At 42.9% G+C, this 23,386-nt stretch overlaps 1 protein-coding gene across 2 annotated transcripts in view; it reads left to right on the top strand.

Moving 5' to 3' along the window:
* ASZ1 (ankyrin repeat, SAM and basic leucine zipper domain containing 1) overlaps positions 1–23,386 on the top strand; it is a 104,528-nt gene that overhangs the window by 61,615 nt on the left and 19,527 nt on the right. For both annotated transcript variants that reach the window (XM_039508761.1, XM_039508849.1), the window contains exons 5-7: positions 15,642–15,753; positions 18,323–18,457; positions 21,312–21,436. In XM_039508761.1, the coding sequence (XP_039364695.1) occupies positions 15,642–15,753; positions 18,323–18,457; positions 21,312–21,436 (372 nt within the window). The remainder of the gene's footprint in view (positions 1–15,641; positions 15,754–18,322; positions 18,458–21,311; positions 21,437–23,386) is intronic.

Raw genomic sequence — 23,386 nt, 5'->3', positions numbered from 1 at the left:
CCCAGTTGATAAGGAGGAGGGCCTTTTAACCCTCTGGGACTGATTCCTACCCCTCCCTTGCACCTGTCTGTCCTGAGTTTATCACATACTGTTGCTGTAATGTGCTTGGGGAATCCAGCTTGGCCCTTTGATGATATTGAAGTTGGTGGCCATATCTTCCTACAGGGCTTAATACATGGCTTGTGCTGCTTTTGTTAGAAATGGAACTAAGCTGGCAACCCAAATCATATTTGAAGGTGATCAGATAGGCCTCAGGAGTCACCTAGTCCCATTTTAGGCAGGGATGACATGGCAACTTGTGCAGTGTCTCTGCAGCTGCTGCTCATGGAACTTTCTGTTGTTCCCCGTGGCTTGTTCAGAAACTGTTGCAAATAAACTTGGGTGATTACTTGTCATATACTGAACTTTACTGGAGAATAGCTTACCTACTGCTTTTTGTTTTGTGGGATTGTCTCAGTTAATTGGTCCACACAAGTTTCAAGGCAAGAATATTGTTGAAAGAAGGAAGGGCAGGAACAGAAATAAGTGTAATTAATGCATGCCAAGATTTGGTCATAGTGTAAACATCAGAAAGATTTTAAAAAAAAAATCAGTGCTCAATCTAACTTCTTTTACAGTATTAGTATAGGAAAGAGGTTTACATCCTTCCACCAGAGAGATTAATCAGATAAATTATCACTGATATGAGAAGGAAGGTATTGGGGGATTGAAGAGCTGTATCGCTGGAGATGTGACATCCATTTTTACTTCCATAACATCTCCAGATGTTACTAGAGCTTTTTGGAAGCTTATTCATAATCTGATTTTGGAATTACAGTGTTCTGTTTTAAAAAAATTCTTCTGTTTTTGTAAGATTCTTCTGGTTTGAAAGAGATTAGCACAGTGGGCCCCGAATCCTGATTGGGTCATTGGGTGCTATTCCAATACACACAATACATAAAACTAAAGAGAAATACTAGAACTCGTGATATCTCTTAACATGCAATAAACTTTTAAAGTGCAACCACTGTAAATATTCCCCCTCTAACTCCAGAGGGAGGTTAGATTCTGATATAATCACACATCTGCATGAGCCAGAGCCCTAGGCATGATCCTATAGTGCCTGTGCATTAAATCAGCTGTTTTCTTCCTACTGCTATGTCCTCCCCTTTTCAAGGGAAAGCATTAGAGGCCCTTTTCTAGCTATCTTCCTCTTTTTATAAGACTCTCATGCCTTTTTCCCTTTCCGAGTCTCTACTTCAGTATGCCAAAATTTTCTCACCAGTTTTTGTCTATCTGCCTATTTTTCAGTTCCCAGTTCATCTCTGATCTCTGGATGCTCTTCAGCCTCAGATTATGCAGTCTTCTCCTTATGTGTATGTTCTGGAGAGCAGTTTTCTCTCTCCATCGTGTATTTTGCTTTTGAAAAATAACAGGGAAAGATGAACAATGCCATACTTTGCTGTAACTACCATATGATAAAAGAGAGACAAAGCTCAGTCTCTCACAGTCCATTCAAATAGAATTATACAGCCTCTTTGCTGTATACTTGCTTTTCAGGGTCCCTCTAGTGTTCAGTATTATAGTTAATACCTGTAGACGCTGTAGGAAAAAACCCTCTCCCAAGGTTTTACATTTCTTCCTAAGAAAAGAGTTGAAAGGTCTGTTGCCAACAGACAGTGGGTGCCCTGTCACAGAACAATGTAATGCAAACAATGGTTAATTCTTGTGAAGACAAAATGTTGCATTTTAATACATTTTAAATAATACTTACCATCCCTAGTAGGAGTGGTAGCGCCTCACTCAAAACTACTTTTTATTTACAGCAATCAGAATTTGAAAGCTTTTCCTCAGAGATATTTCTCATTATACAACTGTATGATCCCTTACTGTACATCTCAGTGTTGGATGGTTGTTTTATTTATTTCTATAGTGCTCAAAAGAATACTAGGCATGCTGGACCTGTGGTAAGAAATTTCTGCCCTGAAGAGCTTATAGTCAATAGAGACACAGACAAAGGAGGGATATAACATGAGACTTGGTTGCCTTTTCCAATGTTTTCTTCTGTTTTGTATTTTAATCCTTACCTATTTTCATCCCTTCTGCCATCTTCAGCACTTTCCATTCCTTTCCTGTTTTGAAACACCTTTTTTCTCCAGCCCAGTCCCCAAGCCAATTCAGGAGTGATATTGACATGCTTGTGAGATACTTGAATCTATCCAGGTCAGCAGGTGGTCCTATCACCAGGTCTTCTGGGGTGTAGAAATAAAGGGTAGATTTGGGAGAGAGAACAATCTCAGAGAACTTTCCCTGCAGCATTGCCAAGAGGTAAAAGTGTGTAGGAGAACAGCATCAAAACACAGTTTTGGAATAATGAATAGAAATAAAGGTAAAAGACTAAAGATGTTCAGATATTTTACCATGTGTTTAGCTTGTTGGATGTTAAAATATATTTGTACACTCCTGTTCTTAGAGAACCATTTAGTGAGAGTGACGTATTCCTGGATTTTTAAATTATATATCACTTTCGCTAGAGGGTGCTATTCGACATTTGTTGTATAATATGCATATTCTCCAGCCCAGCATCTCCCCCAGTGCTCATACATCTGGGCTGTCACTCTCCACAGTGCCGCTCATGGAGGCGTTCCAGAGTTTCACCACTACTTATCCTAGCCATGCCCTCCTGCTCCTGCTTGCCACTAAGTTCTCTGCCTCCATGGCAGGGGACAGTTGGCAGATTTAGCTGCTCCTGCTTTCATTTGCTCCCCTGTTTGTTTTTTTCTCCTGTTTTCAGGCAGTGGTGAGCAGATGAGCTGGATCTTTTTAACCCTTTTTACTCCTCCCTAGGTAAAATATCAACCATTGGGTGGTTAATCCACCTGGAAGCTGCCTCTGTAAAGTCTCTCTGCCAGCTCCTCTGCCTCCCTCTCAGGCTTGATAGAACAGCCAAGGAAGCATCAGACCAAGTCCAAAAAAGTGCTCTGTTTGCAAGGCAGCCTTCCAGGCTCCACCCAACCAACTGACCCTAACTCTGTTAGGACTCGGATCTCTGAGTTGGACAGGCATGTGGAGTCCTATCTGCTGAATAACCATGTCTCCAACACAGGACAATCAGAGCTGGAGCCACAGAACAGAACAGGGAGATGATCAAAGGACAAAGAGGATCTCATTCAGCTGGCCGAGGGGTAAGTCCCAGGGTCCAGGACTCTAAAAAGAACAAGGCTGCAGGGCTACAGATCCATCCCCATCTTAAAATGGCTCCTAAATGCCCTGGGAAAAGAAGCAGGGCTCATAAGCAGACTCTCTCCCTCCCAGTTTGAGCTGGAGGAGTTGGGCAGTGAACCCTTCTCCCCTGCCTTAGGGGACTGGGACCCTGCAGGGGAGGAATCAGACAGAGAGCTCTCTGGAGAGCTTCAAGCACTGTGAAAGGCAAGCTGTAAAAGCCTCATCAGAGCCACAGCAGGGTTCCTGTGCACATGAGATGGGCTACAAGAACAAAGACCAAAAAGGGGAAGAAAACAGAAAAAAACCTCGAAGGCACATGCCCTCTGACTCTTTTTCCTCCCCCCACCTCATCTCCCTCCCCCCTCCCACACACAGAGGTAGAAGAACTATTGTGTCTGAATTGGAGCAGGGGAAGAAACAACAAAGTTCCTCTCCCCTCCACCACCAAAAAGTTTGAGACTGTTTACAGAAAGGTTGTACAGATACAGATCCAGCCTGAACAGGCTGGTGAGAGCAAGCCTCAAAGCAAATTCCTGGCCTTAAAATCCTCCCCTGAGGCTGCTGTTCCTCTGTGCTCCTCTTCTGAGGATGTGGTCACAGAGGAATGGGACAAGCCTGACAAAGGCAAACATCAGTAAAATTTACCTCAAGTTCTACAGGCTACAGGAGCCAAAGAACTTTATTGCTCAGTGTGACACAGAGACCCCTTGGCAAAATGGTACCTGGTTCTTTGCAAACAACTCTCACCTCAGACCTGAGAAACTCACTACACAAAACACTTCATCTTCTTCAAGTGCTGTCCTTGTGGGTGCTCCACTTCAGGTGATGGTGAGTCCTGGTGCCGTTGATCAGAGATTTTCGGTAGCAGTGCTCAGTCGGGCTGCGTGTGCTTAGTAGCTGTGTCATGGCGCTGTTGGAGTCTCATTTAGCGAGCGCACATCCTTGTCTGAAGATGGAGCTTAGGCCAGTGCAACAGCTTTTCCCCCTATAGATTGACAAAATAGAAATGTAGTTGTTAGATACTATTAGTTGTTAAAAAAAATTATAGTTTTTCTTTCTCTGGTTCCTGTGCTCCCTTTGGAGCACATTCCGCAAAAGTTTTTCTCCATTTCCCCGCTCCCTGGGGGCACTACCCTGAACATGCCAGGCTCCCCTAGGCTTTACGAGATGCGGCTCCTGCAAAGAAGCGATTCCGCGATCCAACGGGCACGCTCTTTGTGTGAGATGCCTGGGAGAAACGCACATACCACAGAAGCCCTGCTGACCTGAAGTCCTCTAACTTGTCTAAGTAATTCTTAACTTGTTCTTTTCCTATTTTAGCCTCTGATCCTACCCCATTACACTGATGGTTCACTGTGAGTTGTCCAATCACTGTTAACTTTTTTGGTGAAAATGGGGCGGGGGGCATTTAGCACTTTGGACATTCCTGCATTTTCTGTTCTTGTCTTTCCCTCCTTATTGAGTATTGCGCCTACCCTGTCCTTGGTCTTCCTCATACTTCTCCTGTATTTGTAAAATGCTTTCTTGTTACCCTTTATGTCCCCAGCTAATTTAATCTTGTTTATTAACTTAGCCTTTCTAATTTTGTCCGTATGTCCTTATGATGTTTTCTATATTCATCCTTCATAATTTGACCTAGTTTCTACTTTTTTATGACTATTTTTTGAATTTCAGGTAATTGAAGATCTCGTGGTTAAGCCAGGGTGGTCTCTTATCGTACTTCCTTTCTTTCCTACACATTGGGGTAGTTTGCTCTTAGGCCCTTAATAGTGTTTCTTTTAAAAATCTGCCAACTCTCATAAGCTCTTTTTTTCCCATGGAATCTTGCCTACAATCGGGTGCCTTCAAATCTTCCTCCTGAGAGTGTGGAACCACTCCCCAGAACACATGAAAGACCATGTCTGGCAGGGCCGGCTCCAGGCACCAGCTCAGCAAGCAGGTGCTTGGAACGGCCAAGGGGCGACAGGTCCCTCTCGCTGCCAAAGAGGAAAGCGGTGCAGTGGAGCTGCCGCAGATCGCGATCATGGCTTTTTTTTTTTTCTTCTTTTCTCCCACTGCTTGGGGCAGCAAAAACCCTGGAGCCGGCCCTGATGTCAGACTCCCGATCCAGACGCTCAGTGGTGAGGACTGTCCATTGGATTGTCTGCTAAGGCCTGCCCACATGGCTTCCACATCCTCTTGTCCTTACTAACAATGCCAGCCTGGAGGGCTGAGGTACTCATATGGGGTTTCAAACCACCCAGGGAACCTGGAGCCCAGAGGAAAAGACAACTGGCATAAATCTTCTAGAACTCAGAGTAGTCAGGCTATCTTTGTGGAAGTTCTAGATCTTCCTGGAGGAAATCATATTTTGGTTCAGTCAGCCAACACAACTACAGTCATGTACATAAACAACCACGGAAGGAGAAGGAGCCCAAGGCAACATGCAGAAACAATGGAAATAATGAAACAGGCAGAGCAGTCTTTCTTGTCATTCAGAACGACCCATATAAAGGGGAATTGAACCAGAAGGCAGACTGGCTCAACCAACACTAGCTCAACACTCTAGAATGGTGCTTGAATCAGGAGGTCTTCAGTCTGATTTCAAAGGACAATCTGTCTTCCTTCAGCCAATTTGTTTATGAGCTGCAAGAATATGAAGAGGCCGAGATACTTCACGAGGGAGATAGATCCCAAATCCTTGGGGACAGATGCCATTTCACACAGATGGCTACCTTTTCCCTTCCTGGGGAAAGTGATTCAGAAAATAAAAAGGGAGCAGACAAAAGTAATATTGATAACTCCCTATTGGCCAAGGAGACCCTTTTTTCTGACCTGATAGACCTGACTGTGGAACCTCTGCTACAGTGACCATGGAGACTGGAAATAATTTCCCAAGGCCTATTTCTCCATCCAGGTCTCAGACCAGCTTCAGTTGATAGACTCAGTATTGCTAAGGCCTCTGGTTCAGGGTAGGTCTTCACTTACCTGCCCTGTCGACGCGGCGAGTTCGACTTCTCGGAGTTCGAACTATCGCGTCTGATATAGACGCGATAGTTCGAACTCCGGAAGCGCCGCAGTCGACTCCGGTACTCCACCATTGCAAACGGCGGTGGTGGAGTCGACGGGGGAGCCGCGGACTTCGACCCCGCCGCGTCTGGATGGGTAAGTGGTTCGAATTAGGGTACTTCGAATTCAGCTACGTTATTCACGTAGCTGAATTTGCGTACCCTAATTCGAACCCCCTTATAAGTGTGGACCAGGCCTCAGTAACCAAACTATCTTCCAAAATTATCAAGACTTTGCTAGCATCCAGGAGAGCCTTAACACTAAAGCCATACTTTTCTCTCTGGTCCAGGTTCAGTGCCTCGTGCCAAGAGTACTGTGTGGACCCCAGCAATCCAAGCCATTTTGAACTTTCTGCAGGATGTCGTAGACAAGGGCTTTAAATGCAGCACCACAGCGCCAAATTTCTAATCTCAGTAGCATCCTTTTCATTGGGTCTGCAGGATCCTTGATCTTCAGATTCCTCAGAGCTATCAGGCTGACCAAGCTGTTGATCAGGCTAATCTTCGCAAAATGGGATCTACCACTGGTTTTGAAAGGTCTAAGAGATCATTCCTTTAAGACACTGACTTCAGTGATGGCCTTCTACTGGTCCATAAAAACTTGTTTTCTGGTCTCTATCACATCTGCTAGATGGGTATCAGAACTGGTGATGTCATCTGTGCAAGAAGCTTGTCGTATATTCCACAATGGCAACATGGTGCTGAAAACATCTTTTCTTCCTAAAGTAAATTTTCCCTTTCATACTTCCTAAAAAGTTGTCCTTCCTTCATTCTGTCCGATTCTTCACCATCCAACAGAATAGAAGTGGCACACCTTAATGTCAGGAGGGTGCTGAAAATCTGCATCATGTACACAGAATTCACAATGAGATCAGATGCCCTGTTTGTGTCCTTCCAGCCTAAATGTCAAGGTCTCAGAGTTTCTAAAATCATCCATCGCTAGATGGATTAGGCTTTATATTGTTGAAGCCTACAAGGCATGAGAAATCCCTGCTCTGTAGTTTCTGTGATCCCTCTATGTGATTTAAACTTCACTGTCACTTTGCAGGTGTATTTATGTATTCAAATTATGGAGGCATCAGTTGCAGCTCCATAGTTAATGTTGAGTTAAGTTTTGCACTTAAGGGAGGGATTCATGTGCTTGATTATATATGAAAAAATAGTGCAAGGATCAGCAACCTTTGGCATGCAGCTCACCAGGGTAAGCACCCTGGCGGACCGGGCCGGTTTGTTTACCTGCTGCGTCCACAGGTTCAGCCAATCGTGGCTCCCACTGGCCGCAGTTCACTGTCCCAGGCCAACTGGGGCTGCGGGAAGCGGCGGTCAGCACATCCCTCGGCCCATACCACTTCCCACAGCACCAATTGGCCTGGGACAGTGAACTGGGGCCAGTGGGAGCTGCAATTGGCTGAACCTGCGGACGCAGCAGGTAAACAAACTGGCCCAGTCCACCAGGGTGCTTACCCTGGCGAGCCACGTGCCAAAGGTTGCCAATCCCTGAAATAGTGTGTTCTCCCCCAAGGTACAGCACTTATTCTTTAAGTAGAGAACTAGTTTTCTGAGACTTTACAGTAAATCCATTAATTTAGTTTGAGTTAAAATTATTGTGATGGGTTGGAGCCCCCCGTCTGGGATGCCAGCTGATGTGCTGGGGTTTAGCTGAGCCTCTCCTGCTCCACCAGCCTGGATTCCCTCTCCCTATTTTGCTGAATTAGGCTCTCCAGCCTCTTGCAACACACACACAGAGGTAGAGCCACACCCAGCTACAGACACAGACTGAAATCAGTTCTGTGTGAAAAGGCTCACCCAGCACTCATGTGCACACGCCTTTTGGGAGATACACCCCAAAGTATATTGTTTTGCACTGTATAGAAAGATCTGCACAGTGCAAACTCATAAAATTTCACCCTCTTCCTCAATGTTAAGAGAGAGATGCATTTCTTCTCCCCCCCCCGTTAGAAATTACATAAACTGGGTTTAATAATAAACAAAACAAATTGTATTAACTATAAAAGGCAGTTTTTAAGTGGTTAAAGAGATAAGAACATAAGAAAGGCCGTACCGGGTCAGACCAAAGGTCCATCTAGCCCAGTATCTGTCTACCGACAGTGGCCAATGCCAGGTGCCCCAGAGGGAGTGAATCTAACAGGCAATGATCTCTCTCCTGCCATCCATCTCCATCCTCTGATGAACAGAGGCTAGGGACACCATTCTTACCCATCCTGGCTAATAGCCATTTATGGACTTAGCCACCATGAATTTATCCAGTCCCCTTTTAAACATTGTTATAGTCCTAGCCTTCACAACCTCCTCAGGTAAGGAGTTCCACAAGTTGACTGTGCGCTGCGTGAAGAAGAACTTCCTTTTATTTGTTTTAAACCTGCTGCCTATTAATTTCATTTGGTGACCCCTAGTTCTTGTATTATGGGAATAAGTAAATAACTTTTCCTTATCCACTTTCTCAACATCACTCATGATTTTATATACCTCTATCATGTCCCCCCTTAGTCTTCTCTTTTCCAAGCTGAAGAGTCCTAGCCTCTTTAATCTTTCCTTGTATGGGACCCTCTCTAATCCCCTAATCATTTTAGTTGCCCTTTTCTGAACCTTTTCTAGTGCTAGAATATCTTTTTTGAGGTGAGGAGACCACATCTGTACACAGTATTCGAGATGTGGGCGTACCATGGATTTATATAAGGGCAATAATATATTCTCAGTCTTATTCTCTATCCCCTTTTTAATGATTCCTAACATCCTGTTTGCTTTTTTGACCGCCTCTGCACACTGCGTGGACATCTTCAGAGAACTATCCACGATGATGCCAAGATCTTTTTCCTGACTCGTTGTAGCTAAATTAGCCCCCATCATGTTGTATGTATAGTTGGGGTTATTTTTTCCAATGTGCATTACTTTACATTTATCCACATTAAATTTCATTTGCCATTTTGTTGCCCAATCACTTAGTTTTGTGAGATCTTTTTGAAGTTCTTCACAATCTGCTTTGGTCTTAACTATCTTGAGAAGTTTAGTATCATCTGCAAACTTGGCCACCTCACTGTTTACCCCTTTCTCCAGATCATTTATGAATAAATTGAATAGGATTGGTCCTAGGACTGACCCTTGGGGAACACCACTAGTTACCCCTCTCCATTCTGAGAATTTACCATTAATTCCTACCCTTTGTTCCCTGTCCTTTAACCAGTTCTCAGTCCATGAAAGGACCTTCCCTTTTATCCCATGACAGCTTAATTTACGTAAGAGCCTTTGGTGAGGGACCTTGTCAAAGGCTTTCTGGAAATCCAAGTACACTATGTCCACCGGATCTCCCTTGTCCACATGTTTGTTGACCCCTTCAAAGAATTCTAATAGATTAGTAAGATACAATTTCCCTTTACAGAAACCATGTTGACTATTGCTCAAGAGTTTATGTTTATCTATGTGTCTGACAATTTTATTCTTTACTATTGTTTCAACTAATTTGCCCGGTACTGCAAATAGAGGCCCGGTCTAACTCTACGTTAGACTTACCGGTCTGTAATTGCCGGGATCACCCCTAGAGCCCTTTTTAAATATTGGCGTTACATTAGCTAACTTCCAGTCATTGGGTACCGAAGCTGATTTAAAGGACAGGTTACAAACCTTAGTTAATAGTTCCGCAACTTCACATTTGAGTTCTTTCAGAACTCTTGGGTGAATGCCATCTGGTCCCGGTGACTTGTTAATGTTGAGTTTATCAATTAATTCCAAAACCTCCTCTAGTGACACTTCAATCTGTGACAGTTCCTCAGATTTGTCACCTACAAAAGCCAGCTCAGGTTTGGGAATCTCCCTAACATCCTCAGCCGTGAAGACTGAAGCAAAGAATCCATTTAGTTTCTCCGCAATGACTTTATCGTCTTTAAGCGCTCCTTTTGTATTTTGATCATCAAGGGGCCCCACTGGTTGTTTAGCAGGCTTCCTGCTTCTGATGTACTTAAAAAACATTTTGTTATTACCTTTGGAGTTTTTGGCTAGCCGTTCTTCAAACTCCTCTTTGGCTTTTCTTATTACACTCTTGCACTTAAGTTGGCAGTGTTTGTGCTCCTTTCTATTTGCCTCACTAGGATTTGACTTCCACTTTTTAAAGGAAGTCTTTTTATCTCTCACTGCTTCTTTTACATGGTTGTTAAGCCACGGTGGCTCTTTTTTAGTTCTTTTACTGATTTTCTTAATTTGGGGTATACATTGAAGTTGGGCCTCTATTATGGTGTCTTTAAAAAGGGCCCATGCAACTTGCAGGGATTTCACTTTAGTCACTGTACCTTTTAACTTTTGTCTAACTAACCCCCTCATTTTTGTATAGTTCCCCCTTTTGAAATTAAATGCCACAGTGTTGGGCAGTTGTGTTCTTCCCACCACAGGGATGTTGAATGCTATTGTATTATGGTCACTATTTCCAAGCAGTCCTGCTATAGTTACCTCTTGGACCAGCTCCTGCACTCCACTCAGGATTAAATCTAGAGTTGCCTCTCCCCTTGTGGGTTCCCGTACCAGCTGCTCCATGAAGCAGTCATTTAAAGTATCGAGAAATTTTATCTCTGCATTTTGTCCTGAAGTGAAATGTTCCCAGTCAATATGGGGCTAATTGAAATCCCCCACTATTATTGGGTTCTTAATTTTGATAGCCTCTCTAATTTCCATTAGCATTTCATCATCACTATTACTGTCCTGGTCAGGTGGTCGATAATAGATCCCTAATGTTATATTTTTACTAGAGCATGAAATTTCTATCCATAGAGACTCTATGGAACATGTGGATTCGCTTACGATTTTTACTTCATTTGAATCTACACTTTCTTTCACATATAGTGCCACTCCTCCCCCTGCACGACCTGTTCTGTCCTTCCGATATATTTTGTACCCCGGAATAATTGTGTCCCATTGGTTGCTCTCAGTCCACCAGGTTTCTGTGATGCCTATTATATCTATATCCTCCTTTATCACAAGGCACTCTAGTTCACCCATCTTATTATTTAGACTTCTGGCATTTGTGTACAAGCACTTTAAAAACTTGTCCCTGTTTATTAGCCTGCCTTTTTCTGATGTGCCAGATTCTTTTTTATGTGACTGTTTATCATCTGATCCGGCCCTTACATTATACTTTTCAGTCCTCTGCTCCTGACTATAACCTGGAGATTCTCTATCATCAGACTCTCCCCTAAGAGAAGTCTGTGTCCGATCCACACGCTCCTCTGCAGCAGTCGGCTTTCCCCCATCTCCTAGTTTAAAAACTGCTCTACAACCTTTTTAATGTTTAGTGCCAGCAGTCTGGTTCCACTTTGGTTTAGGTGGAGCCCATCTCTCCTGTATAGGCTCCCCCCATCCCAGAAGTTTCCCCAGTTCCTAATGAACGTGAACCCCTCCTCTCTACACCATCGTCTCATCCACGCATTGAGACTCTGAAGGTCTGCCTGCCTACCTGGCCCTGTGCGTGGAACTGGGAGCATTTCTGAAAATGCCACTATAGAGGTCCTGGATTTCAGTCTCTTCCCTAGCAGCCTAAATTTGGCTTCCAGGACATCTCTCCTACCCTTCCCTATGTCATTGGTACCTACATGTACCAAGACCACCGGCTCCTCCCCAGCACTACACATAAGTCTATCTAGATGCCTCGAGAGATCCGCAACCTTCGCACCAGGCAGGCAAGTCACCATACGGTTCTCCCGGTCATCACAGACCCAGCTATCTACATTTCTAATAGTCGAATCTCCCATTACTAACACCTGTCTTTTCCTAGAAACTGGAGTTCCCTCCCCCGGAGAGGCAACCTCAGTGCGAGAGGCAACCCCAGCACCATCTGGAAGGAGGGTCCCAACTATGGGAAGGTTTCCCTCTGCTCCCATTGACTGCTCTGCTTCCCTGGGCCTTTTATTCTCCTCAACAGCACAGGAGCTGTCTGAGCGGAGGTGGGACAATTCTACAGTGTCCCGGAAAGCCTCATCAACATACCTCTCTGCCTCTCTCAGCTCCTCCAGTTCCGCCACCCTGGCCTCCAAAGTCCGTACATGGTCTCTGAGGGCCAGGAGCTCCTTGCACCGACTGCACACATACGCCACCCGCCCACAGGGCAGGTAATCATACATGCTACACTCAGTGCAATAAACTGGATAGCCTCCACCCTGCTGCTGGGCTTCTGCCTGCATTGTCTCCTAGTTAGTGAAAGGGTGGTTTAAAGAAAGAGGTTTTGAATGTGGTTTGGTTTATAGGTTTTAGGATTTTAGGGGGGGGCCACAGGGAAGGGGTTACGGCCGGCGAGGGACTCCCGCTCCCTTCCCACTCCCCTTCTAAACTCCCTTGCGAAACTCCCTGTTAGCAGCCCTGGTCGCTTGTGCCCTGGCCTGAGTGAATGGCTGAGCCTTAATCAGTGGGCAGGGCAATTACCAGAGGCTTCGAGCTTTCAGACCTGCCTCCAACTGCCAGCCAGAGCACACGGTCCCTCAAACAAACAAACAAACAAACAGACTGACAAACACAAGCTCAGCACACAACAAGTAACCCCCAAACAGCAAACTGAACAAAGCAGATACTGGGCAAATAAAACAAACCACACAAACTAAGCTTGATTTACTAAAGAAACAGGTTCCAAAATGTAATTTCTTACCCTAAATGTTGAATTTAGGCAGGATGCAGGGTTTCTGTAGCTCAGAGTTCCAGTAATTTTCTTAGACTGGACCCCTGTCTCAGTCTGGACTCAGCCCTGCCTTTCCCTTCAGGTTGGTTTCTTTGTCCCTTTAGGTACTGTCAGCAGTCTCTCTTCTTGGGTAGGCAATGGAGGAGAGACCCGGTTGCCCTCCTCCCCTCCCTTAAATAAGATTTACGTAAGGCGGGAATCTTTTGTTTCCCAAACTTGACCCCCCTCTCCTTTTAGTGGAAAGTTACAAGAAGTCCAAGATGATGTTTTTCAGTAGATTACCTGACTTAATAGTGTCACAGCTACATCCCAGGACTCCTCCCAGGAAGGAGAGAGATTAGTATCTTCACAGTTTTGTTATTTCTTCCTAAAGGCCCATCAAATCTGATGGCCTGTTGTCTGGTGGGTGACTTCCAAATACACACCCAGTTTTAATTGTTACATAGTCCATATTCCTAACCTTAGATACAGAAATGATTCATGCATACAAATTGGATAATCACATTCAGTAAATCATGACCTTTTCAATATCTCACGACTCATCTTTCATAAAATATATCTTAGTTATGTCATATCCATATTATAAGCATATTTCCATAAAGAATATGGAGTGTAACATCACCATTATTTTTGTTTTTGTCTTAATAAAAAAAATTTTTATTTATCTTAATTATTGGAATAATGCTAACTTTTCAAACTTTCCATGTAGTTAAATCTCACTGAAATATTTTGCATAGGCTACTTTGAAGAATTACTTTGTGGATTAATTGTCAGATTTTTATAGTTTTTCTTCATAACTGAAAAATTCTCTTTCAGAGAATTACTTGAAGACTTGTTTGTTTTTTTTCAAAATGGCTACCATCTCCTATTGTTTTTAATAGAAATGAGGCCACAGCCTGCAACTGCACCTATTTACCTACTTCTCAGTGTTGCACTTTGACTCCAGACCACATGGCGAAGCTACCATCTGCCCTGTAGTGACATGCTTTTTTTTTTTAACAACAGATTTTCATCTAATCTGTCACAAACACTATAATGCTTTAATCACAAGGTTATTGCATGGTGTTACTAAAGGGAAGAGTTAAGGTTGTTTGGGTGTTCTAACTGCATTCCATTATTTTGCATGTTTGTATTTCCTATAAGTTTAGCCTTAATTCTGAATTTCCTTGGTTTATAAGAATTGCTTTTGGGATAATTACAACATCTCTATAATGTACAGTAACTCCTCACTTAAAGTCGTCCAGGTTAACGTTGTTATGTTGCTCATCAATTAGAGAACATGCTCGTTTAAAGTTGTGCAATGCTCCCTTATAACATTGTTTGGCAGCCGCCTGCTTTGTCCACTGCTTGGAGGAAGAGCAGCCTGTTGGAGCTAGCTGGTGAGGGGTTGGAACCAGGGTGGACCGGCAGCCCCCTATCAGCTCCCCTAAGTTTCCTGTGTGGCATCTGCCCAGCAGACTATCAGTTGCTGGGCAGTTCAGCTGTCCCTCCCTCCACTGCCATGTGCTGCTCCTGCGAGCCTCCTGCTCGCTGTGCAGGAGGCGGAAAAGAGAGGGGCTAATATCAAGGTGTCCCCCTCCCCCTACTCCTGACCCTGCTCCTGCATCTCATCTCCACAGAGCTAGAGAGGGGGACAGGACACGACAGGACTCAGAACAGAGGGAGCTTGCTGGCAGCAGCTGCGGTCTCAACTTCCTGATCTACTTAAAAAGGCAGTGTACTTAGAGTGGGATCAGCATGCTTAAAGGGGCGATGCATCTCTCTCTCTCTCTCTCTCACACACACACACACACACACACACACACACACACACACACACACACACACACACACACACACACGCCTCTGTGTGTCTCTGCCATGCTGTCTCCCCTCCCTCCATTCCTGCTGTCCTGTAGAGTGTGAAGCTACATTAACAACAATGTGTTAACCCTTGAGGGCTCAACCGAGTGCTAGTTAATCATTTAGCAGTAAGGCATTCCCTGGGAAATATCCCACTCTCTTCCACCCTCTGACTTCACCACCTCAGCCAAGCTTCACAATCATCATTGCTGTGTACAGTATAAAATTGTTGTTTAAAACTTATACTCTGTGTGTGTGTGTATATATATATGTTGTGTGTGTGTGTGTGTATATGTATGTATATATATATATATGTTGTGTGTGTGTGTGTATACATACATACATATATATATATATATATAAAAATAGTCTTTGGTCTGGCAAAAAAAAAATTCCCTGGAACCAACCCCCCAACCCCATTTACATTAATTCTTATGGGGAAATTGGATTTGCTTAACATCGTTTCACTTAAAGTAGCATTTTTCAGGAACATAACTACAACATTAAGCGAGGAGTTACTGTATTATACTCTAAATTGCTGATACATACTAGCAATCTTGAGTATCTTTTTGTCTAGGAATATAATACTGATTTTCTACTTACTGCTATTTGTACTTCTGATTGCAGTACAATAGACGCTTGACAGGATAGGTGTTAATACTGCACATTGGGAATATAGGCCCAATTCTTTACATCATTTCAATATGTGCTTAACGTTAAGTATCTGCTTAAGGCCAATTGACTCTAATAGGATTTAAGATTGCATTTAAAGTTTAAGCTCATGGTTGAGTGTTCTGCTGAATCTTTGAGTCAACACCATATAGCTGATACCTTAGTTAATGTTTAGTGTTTTAACAAAAATTCCTCTTTTTTCCAAGGAAACAAATGACTCCGCTAATGTATGCAGCTCGAGAAGGACGCTGTCAGGTTGTTGCTCTACTTGTTGCTTATGGATCACAAATAAATGCCCAGGATGAAAATGGTTATACAGTAAGCAAGCTACTTGTATCTACTGTATGTGATACTGAATTGGGTGTTTACTTTTCACATTTACTACTTGTTCCTCAGAAATACCCTTCACTCTAGTGCTCCACCTTGCCAAATTTTTCTGGAACTGACTCCATCTGGCACCACTCAACAGCTTTTTCTGAATCAGAAGAGATTGTTCCTTAACATGGCACTTGCAGTAGCCGCTTGACTTTTATATTTTTTCTTTCCTTATCTAAACTTATCTCTCACCTGTCTATCATCTGTTGCCATCAGGGGCATAAGCCGGGGGGGGGGGGGGGGGAAGCAGGGATACACCTTCCCCCAGTAATCTCTCCGCCACCACCCCCAGCTTCTGCCCTGCCCTCCTCCCTGGGATTCCCTCCCCTGAGCCCATCCTCCCCTCTTTCTGCCAGGGTGGGAGTTGGGCTGAGTGCAGCTGAAGGGACATGCCTGAGAAAGGCACTGCAGCTAGTGCTCCCACTGAGCCCCACTAGATGATGCCCGGAGCAGGAAAGCAGAGCTGGCAGCCCAGCTTTGCCAGAGGCTGCGCGGGGAAGCCGGCTGATACCCATCCCTTCCTTGCCCGCAGCCTCCAGTAAGTGTTTGGTGCCCACCTGGGATGCCACAGAAGGGAGCTCGGGACAAAGGTGGGCAGAGGCAGTGGAAATGGGATAGGTACTCTGGGGATGGGTGGGGAGCCTGGAGAGTTGGGGAGGGAGGAAGCGGAGCCTGGGGACACTGGATGGGGTGCTGATGTTTAAAGTGCCTCCTGTGATGTTCCCTGGTGTTATCTGGAACGGTCATCTGTTAGGTAACTCCAGTCTTCGACTCTGGGAGCCAGCTTTACCCTGCTCTGCTGTGAGAACCCCCACTCCCGGGCTGTTCATGCACAGCCTCTAGCATGTAAGCTGCTCCCAGCTACGAGTGAGCACTTTTGGCCAGCCGCAGCTTGGATTGTGCAACCAAATGACACTAGCGTATATCTCCGGTCCCAGACACAACCCTTGCAGTGTCCAGTTATGCCCGCTGGACACTGCAAGCTTATATGAGTTTGTCAATTTAACAAAGAAATTGATATGTATCAGGCTTGTTATCCCAAGGGGAGTCTCTGACATGCTTCAGACCAAACGCACTGTTTCAGGTAGAATAAACGAACAAATGTATTAACTACAAAAGATAGATTTTAAATTATTATAGGTCAAAGCACAACAAGTCAGATTTGGTCAAATGAAATAAAAGCAAAACACATTCTAAGCTGATCTTAACACTTTCAGTGCCCTTACAAACTTAGATGCTTCTCATCACAGGCTGGCTGGTTGCCCTTCAGCCAGGCTCTCCCCTTTGATGAGCGCTTCAGTCGCTTGGTGGTGGTGTCTGTAGATGGAGGTGGAAGAGAGACAGAGCATGGCAAACATCTCCCTTTTATCATGTCCTTTCTTCCCTCTTTGCTTCCTTCCCTCCCCCCGAGTCAGGTGAGCATTACCTCATCGTAGTCCCAAACTGACCAAGGGAAGTTTGGTGACTCACTGGAGAGTCCAGCAGAGCCTTTGTTGCTGCCTAAGCCAGTGTCCTTTGTTCCTGTGAGGCTGGGCTGGGTTTGTTCCATACATGCCGTGATGAGGTATGAATTGCCCCTCTGTTCCTGGAGAGTTTTTGCCTGGGTTTGTTTTAAGCAACGAGAACACATTTTCAGCCTCATAACTATTATATACATGAAACAACCTATAACGTTACTATAACAACAATGCTCAGTGCATCATGAGCCTTCTGAAGACACCTGACATGACAGATTTTGCATTGGATACCACACAATCATTTTATAAGGATGAACATGGGGGTGCAGGGTGTTTACCTGATGTACAGAGCATCACCACCACCCCCAAAAATAGTCACATTTAAATCCCTGCACACACCCCTGGTTGCCATAGCTTCTGAGTCCCTTTTATATGTGGAGTCGCAGTAGCCCCAAAGCTTTGAGAATTGCTCAGAATGGAATTTCAGAATTTCACAGGCAACTTATTGCTTCCTTGTTTGCCATCATGTTCCTGTATTTAAAACAATCTGCAAACTGTAGGGTATGGGGGTAATTTTGCTATTCATGTTTAAATAAAGCAAAATTGTAGAATTTAGAACAAACCTAAGTCTATTAAATACACTTGTAGTCCAATGGTGTGGCAGAGAGGAGGGAACACCTTTCCATGTGTGAAAGATGAATGAGTGAGAAAGGGCCGAGTTAGAACTGACTTTGCATATGTGTTGAGAACTTTTGTCATAAATATTTAAATCTGCACTTTAACTTTGAATTAATTTTTAAAACATTTGACAAGATATTTTATATGTTGTCCATTTTTAGTGAATTGTATTCTGTCCGGTCATCTTCCAATCAATAATTAGCTTAATGTAACAAAATGAGATTGTGCAGCATCATCATAATTAGCTGGTGGAGTTACTCTTCCATGTTTACCTTTCACACATTCCCCTATTTTGTTTTACTGAGATAATAAGCTCTGTTTTTTGTCTTGGTTTTTAAACTTATTCTGCCAAGTGAAACAAAATGTTTTATATATAGGCACTGACATGGGCATCCCACCAAGGACATAAAAATGTTGTCTTGAAGTTGCTTGAACTTGGAGCTGATAAAACTCTACAAACCAAAGATGGAAAGACAGCAGGAGAGATTGCAAAAAGCACTAAACATTCAGAGGTATTGTTCTCCACTAAGGTCTCATTCTGTTTTTCCTGAAACGTTCATGTTCTCACTGGTTGCACAGCTTCCCAGACCAATGTTAATGTAGGCCCTTAAACATGTATTACAGCATATATTTAACCAATATTTTTATTAATATTATTCAGTGCTAAACTGTAGGTGTTTGTGATGCTTTAAAAGTTACTACACATGCATTATGTTGCAAAGTTAATGTTGCTGTGGGAACTTTAACTTAAGAATTTCTCTGCTTATGTGTACTTAAATTTCCAGCATAATTCCTTGCTTAGAGTTATTATTTTAATACATGTTGTATCAAAAATGTAGTCAGTGACAGTTTTTCTGATCAACAGTTGGTTAAATTCAACCAAGATAACTTTGAAATAGATTGCATTGTATAGTGTTTAGCTACATTTCATTTGGGAGAGTTCTACAGAAATTCAAATAGAAAAACATTTTAAATTGCTTAAATATGAAGCAGTAGCTGCAGGCTTTAGGTAGTATAGTAAATATCTGCCGCTTCAACAATTAGTGCTCAAGGGAGAAGTCTGTCTAAAAAGGTTGAATCTTCTCCTGTGGCCCTAGGAGCAGCAACAGAGGGTATGTCTACACAGCGAGCCTCCCAAGCCAGGTCGATATCTCTTGAGAGTTGAGAACTACACTATTCATCACAGAGCTCTGTGGAATTTGAAGCTCCATAGCTGTGATATTTAGCATTTTTCCAAGACTCCATAGAAATCAGCATTATTAAAGTAAAATTCACCATTTTTCTACACCTAGGCATCTGACTATTTTCAGCCTCTCTCCAGCTTTCCCCACCAGGGGGAGTTCATTGGATTAGAGTACGTCTTCCCTGCCCTGTTCCCCGGGAGCCAGGCAGCAGAGGGACAAAGAGCCAGAGCTGGAATCTAATGACAGCTAGGAAGAGGAGAAAAGAGCCAGTATTGCAGACTAGGAGCTTAGGCTGCCTGGAGAACAGTGGAGCAGCCAAGGCCTAGTGGTTTGGAGAGATGAGTGATTGAAAACCAGCTACAAGCTACTTTTCATGGCACACACTGGCAAGGAGGCTTTGAGCCAGGCTGCCTGAAGAGTATGGCAAAAAATCCATTGAGACTAATCACTGACAAATTTTACATCACTAGGAGCTTGTGTTTGTGTGGAGGTGAGGGGAATGTGAACAGAGTATTTAATAAAGGTACAATAAATTATCTTGTTGTGGAATTTGGTCTAATTATATGATGGAGTACATGGGCTTGTCAGTCTGATCCAAAGAAATGGGAGGAAAATACACGATTATCTTTTCCCACCAAAATTTGAGATGAGAATGAGATGAATCTCTATTGCTCTTTGGCTTCAACACCCCACCAAAGAAATAGAAAAAAATATGAAGTAGAGCAGATCTTCAGTAGGAACTATTGAAAAAAATGTTTTGACCAAGTTGAAGGACGCCTTTCTCTGACCATCCTTTAAAGAGGACTATTCAGTCTGAGTGTGAGGAGCCATCAAAGAAAAAACACCTTGGATAGGAAATGTCTAAACATTACCGTTTTACAAAGGACATGCAGGATCTTTGTGCAGCTCACAAAGATTGGCATAATAGTAACAACCCTCACCAAAGACATTTAAGGAGATGCTGACTTCCTGAGGACCAGACATATACAATGGGTTCCCTAAGAGAATTAAGAAACTTTTGCAGTGGCTCTTCAGGCTTCAGTCTCTTCCTCATCCTTAATTAGGATTATAGTCATCCAGGCAAATCATGTCATCGAACTTGATGAAGAGCAACTTTCCTTCTGATGTGACCATAGAAAAACAGAAATAAATTTATTTTTGAAGTGGGGAAATCACTGATCAGGATGTCAGGCCTTCTTTGTACATCATAAAAAAAGCAGAAAATGGGCACAGACTGAATATTTTTTCCCACATTGCAACTCACCTTTGAAGGAATGCGCTACTAATCATGTGTTTGAAAGCTTTTCCCTGATGACTTTGTCAGGTTTTTTGATTTAACGTTAGCTTTACCCTTTCATTCTGAAATCATAGTTTTGTTGGTAGTTCAGGAAGAGTTCTTGGATCATTGTCCCTGAAGGCAGACGTTAGAATGACATGTCCCCTGAATGTCAACTTTACTGCTGTCACTGGGGCCAGAGGAATAGACTGAGCTATCTAGTGGAGATTGTGAATATGGTTTTACCATGAGAGAATGAATCAGCAGGCAAAAAAAAAGTCATTTTTTCGTTGATCAATTAGATATAAAGAACACCCAAGTACAAAATCCATTGTTTTTAGTTTGGAATGTGTATAATACTGGTATCTGTGTGTGTGCTGAAGTATATCCATACATTTCTAGGATACAGGAATAAGTTACAAGTGCATACACAATCTTGTTCTTGAGAGATTTTACTTGGGAGTGAAGAACTTCTAAGTCTTCAAAACAAAAATAAATATTCAGTTAATTTTAGTTAATATATGACCTCTTTCAGCCTTTTACATTTCACATCAGAATATTTTTATTTATCTTCACACTGTACACAATGTTGCCTCACTCTATACTGATGGTTCTTGTTCAGTATTCCATTGAAATTTGGTTAGCTTAGCAGCATTCACTCTTGGAGATTTAAGCTCCACGGGCTCATCTCTATCACAGTTGTTTGCCTTTTGGAAGAATGAGATGACTTACCTGAATTATTCTCCCCAGATAATAGGCCATGAAATAATTTTCCCACCTTTTTTACTTTTTAAATTTTCATTGTGCATTGAATTATTATTGTTTGTTTAATTAAATAGGACACTACTATACTTCTCTTTTCCTAAACTGAAGATTAACTAAATGGTTTTCATACTTTTTTTCCAGCTTTTTAATTTACTTTCTTTGACTGTAAATCCCTTTCAAGAGAAGTTCCAGAACCTGTTTAAAGAAGAGGCTATCCACAAACTCTTGAAAGCAGTCCCTGATGCAGTTAGAGATCATAGAGTTAGGTAAAGAAGGAAAAAAACTAATGCTGTTTTACTTCATTTTAGTTTTAATATTATGAATACTTTTGGGGTGTGCACATGGTTAGCATTAATGCAGAACAATTTACAGTGTCTATTTTTGGAACTTTTTTTACAGTCACACCTAATGTAATAATTTCTTAAAATGAGAAACCGAAACCCAGTTATGAAACACTGAAACCCATCTTAAATTTTGTATTTCCTAACATTTAGGTGCCTTACTGTACAAACTCAATATTGCATTACATAGTTTGGATGCTTCCAAGCTTTTAACAGAGGCCACTGGTACAGTATATACACAATAAACTTTATCTGTATCATCAGTGGAGAATATGACCCTATTGTTGCCTTCTCCATCAGATAATTTCTGACAAGGTTAAGAACTTTTGTTGAGAATGACAAATGCTTTAAAAATTGAGGTTTCTTCTGACCAGAAGCACCCCCACATACACAATATGATATTTTAGAAAAGAAGGTATTTTAGAGCATGCCAGGGACTTCTGGCTCTTATATGCATCTGTTCTTCTCCTGGCCAAGGTGGGAGATTTTTTATTACGTGTCCCTCCAGGGATTTGAGTATTCTTTTCACATCCCACACTCAACTTCCTAATAAAAACAGTTGCTATATAAGGCATTGATTGAGAGGATTTTTACTTAGTCATATTATGTGTATATTTATTCTTAATCAAATATATGAATAAAGTATAACTGAGGGGAAAATCCTTTCCCTCATCTCATCATGAGGTAAAAGGAAAATGGGCCACTTAGGAAGAAAGGCCACGTTGTCTGCCTCATTGGCCTTGCATATACCAAATTACAAAGCCATTCTGTTGAGATCAGTTATGCTGTTTGGGAGAATTTATCCCTTTGGAGGCATGAGCACAGGAGACACAGGAAATCTTGTGATTAAGGTACCAGACCTTGTCTAAACTAGGAAAATTTGCACTGGTGGAACTATACCAATGTGGTTATTTCAGTACAAAACTAATATAGATATGCTGTACCAGTGCAAAGCACAGCTTTCATTGGTGCAATTTACCCTAGCAATTTACTAAATTGCACGAGTGAAAGGTCCATCTCACTCCATTGCAGCACATCAACACTGAGAGTTTGTATCCGTGTAGTTACACCAGTGCAAAAACCTAGTGTAGCTAGGGCCTGAATCTATTCCTGACGGCCTGGGTTTTTTTCCCATCCCTTTCACAGAATTTCTGTGTGATTTTTTTAAGCAAGTCAATCATAGCCTCATTTTCGGAGGTACTGAGCAACTGGAGTTCCTATTGACTTCAGCTGCAGTTGCAGGTGCTCAATATCTCTTAAAATCAAGTCTCTAATGCAGTGGTGGGCAGCCTGCGGCCTGTGAGCCGCACACGACCCGTCTGGGTAATCCGCTGGTGGGCCACCAGACAGTGTGTTTACATTTGCACGGCTGCCTGCAGCTCCCAGTGGCCACAGTTCGTCATTCCCGGCCGGTAGGAGCTCTGGGAAGCAGCAGCCAGGCCCGCGCCACTTTCCACAGCTCCCGTTAGCCAGGAACGGCAAACCACAGCCACTGGGAGCTGCAGGCAGCTGTAAACAAACGGTCTGTCGGGCCCCATCGGATTACCCTGATGGGCCACAGGTTGCCCACCACTGAACTAGAGACTTTTGGGTATAAGAGTAGGGTTTTCAGATGGATGTTTTCCAGGAAACGCTTTCAGATTTTGAATTCACTCCATATTTGGTCTGAAATAAACTTGAATCTGTTGACTTTCAGGGCATGCTGGAAGGCACCTCTGTTAATGTAGGATTTTGGTGAGGGAGCGGAGAAGTAATGGTTCATCTTTTTGCCTTTTGCATGGTGTTGTTTGGAATATGCATTTTTGATTGGCTGTTAATTTTCTGGCTTTTGAGGGCTGCTGGGGTTTATTTCTTCTTGTACTTTTAAAAGTATTT

This window comes from Mauremys reevesii, linkage group 1 (assembly GCF_016161935.1).
Source record: "Mauremys reevesii isolate NIE-2019 linkage group 1, ASM1616193v1, whole genome shotgun sequence".
NCBI lineage: Eukaryota > Metazoa > Chordata > Testudines > Geoemydidae > Mauremys > Mauremys reevesii.
The sequence above is the reverse complement of the archived record's forward strand: the minus strand, read 5'-3'. Positions and strand labels throughout refer to the sequence as shown.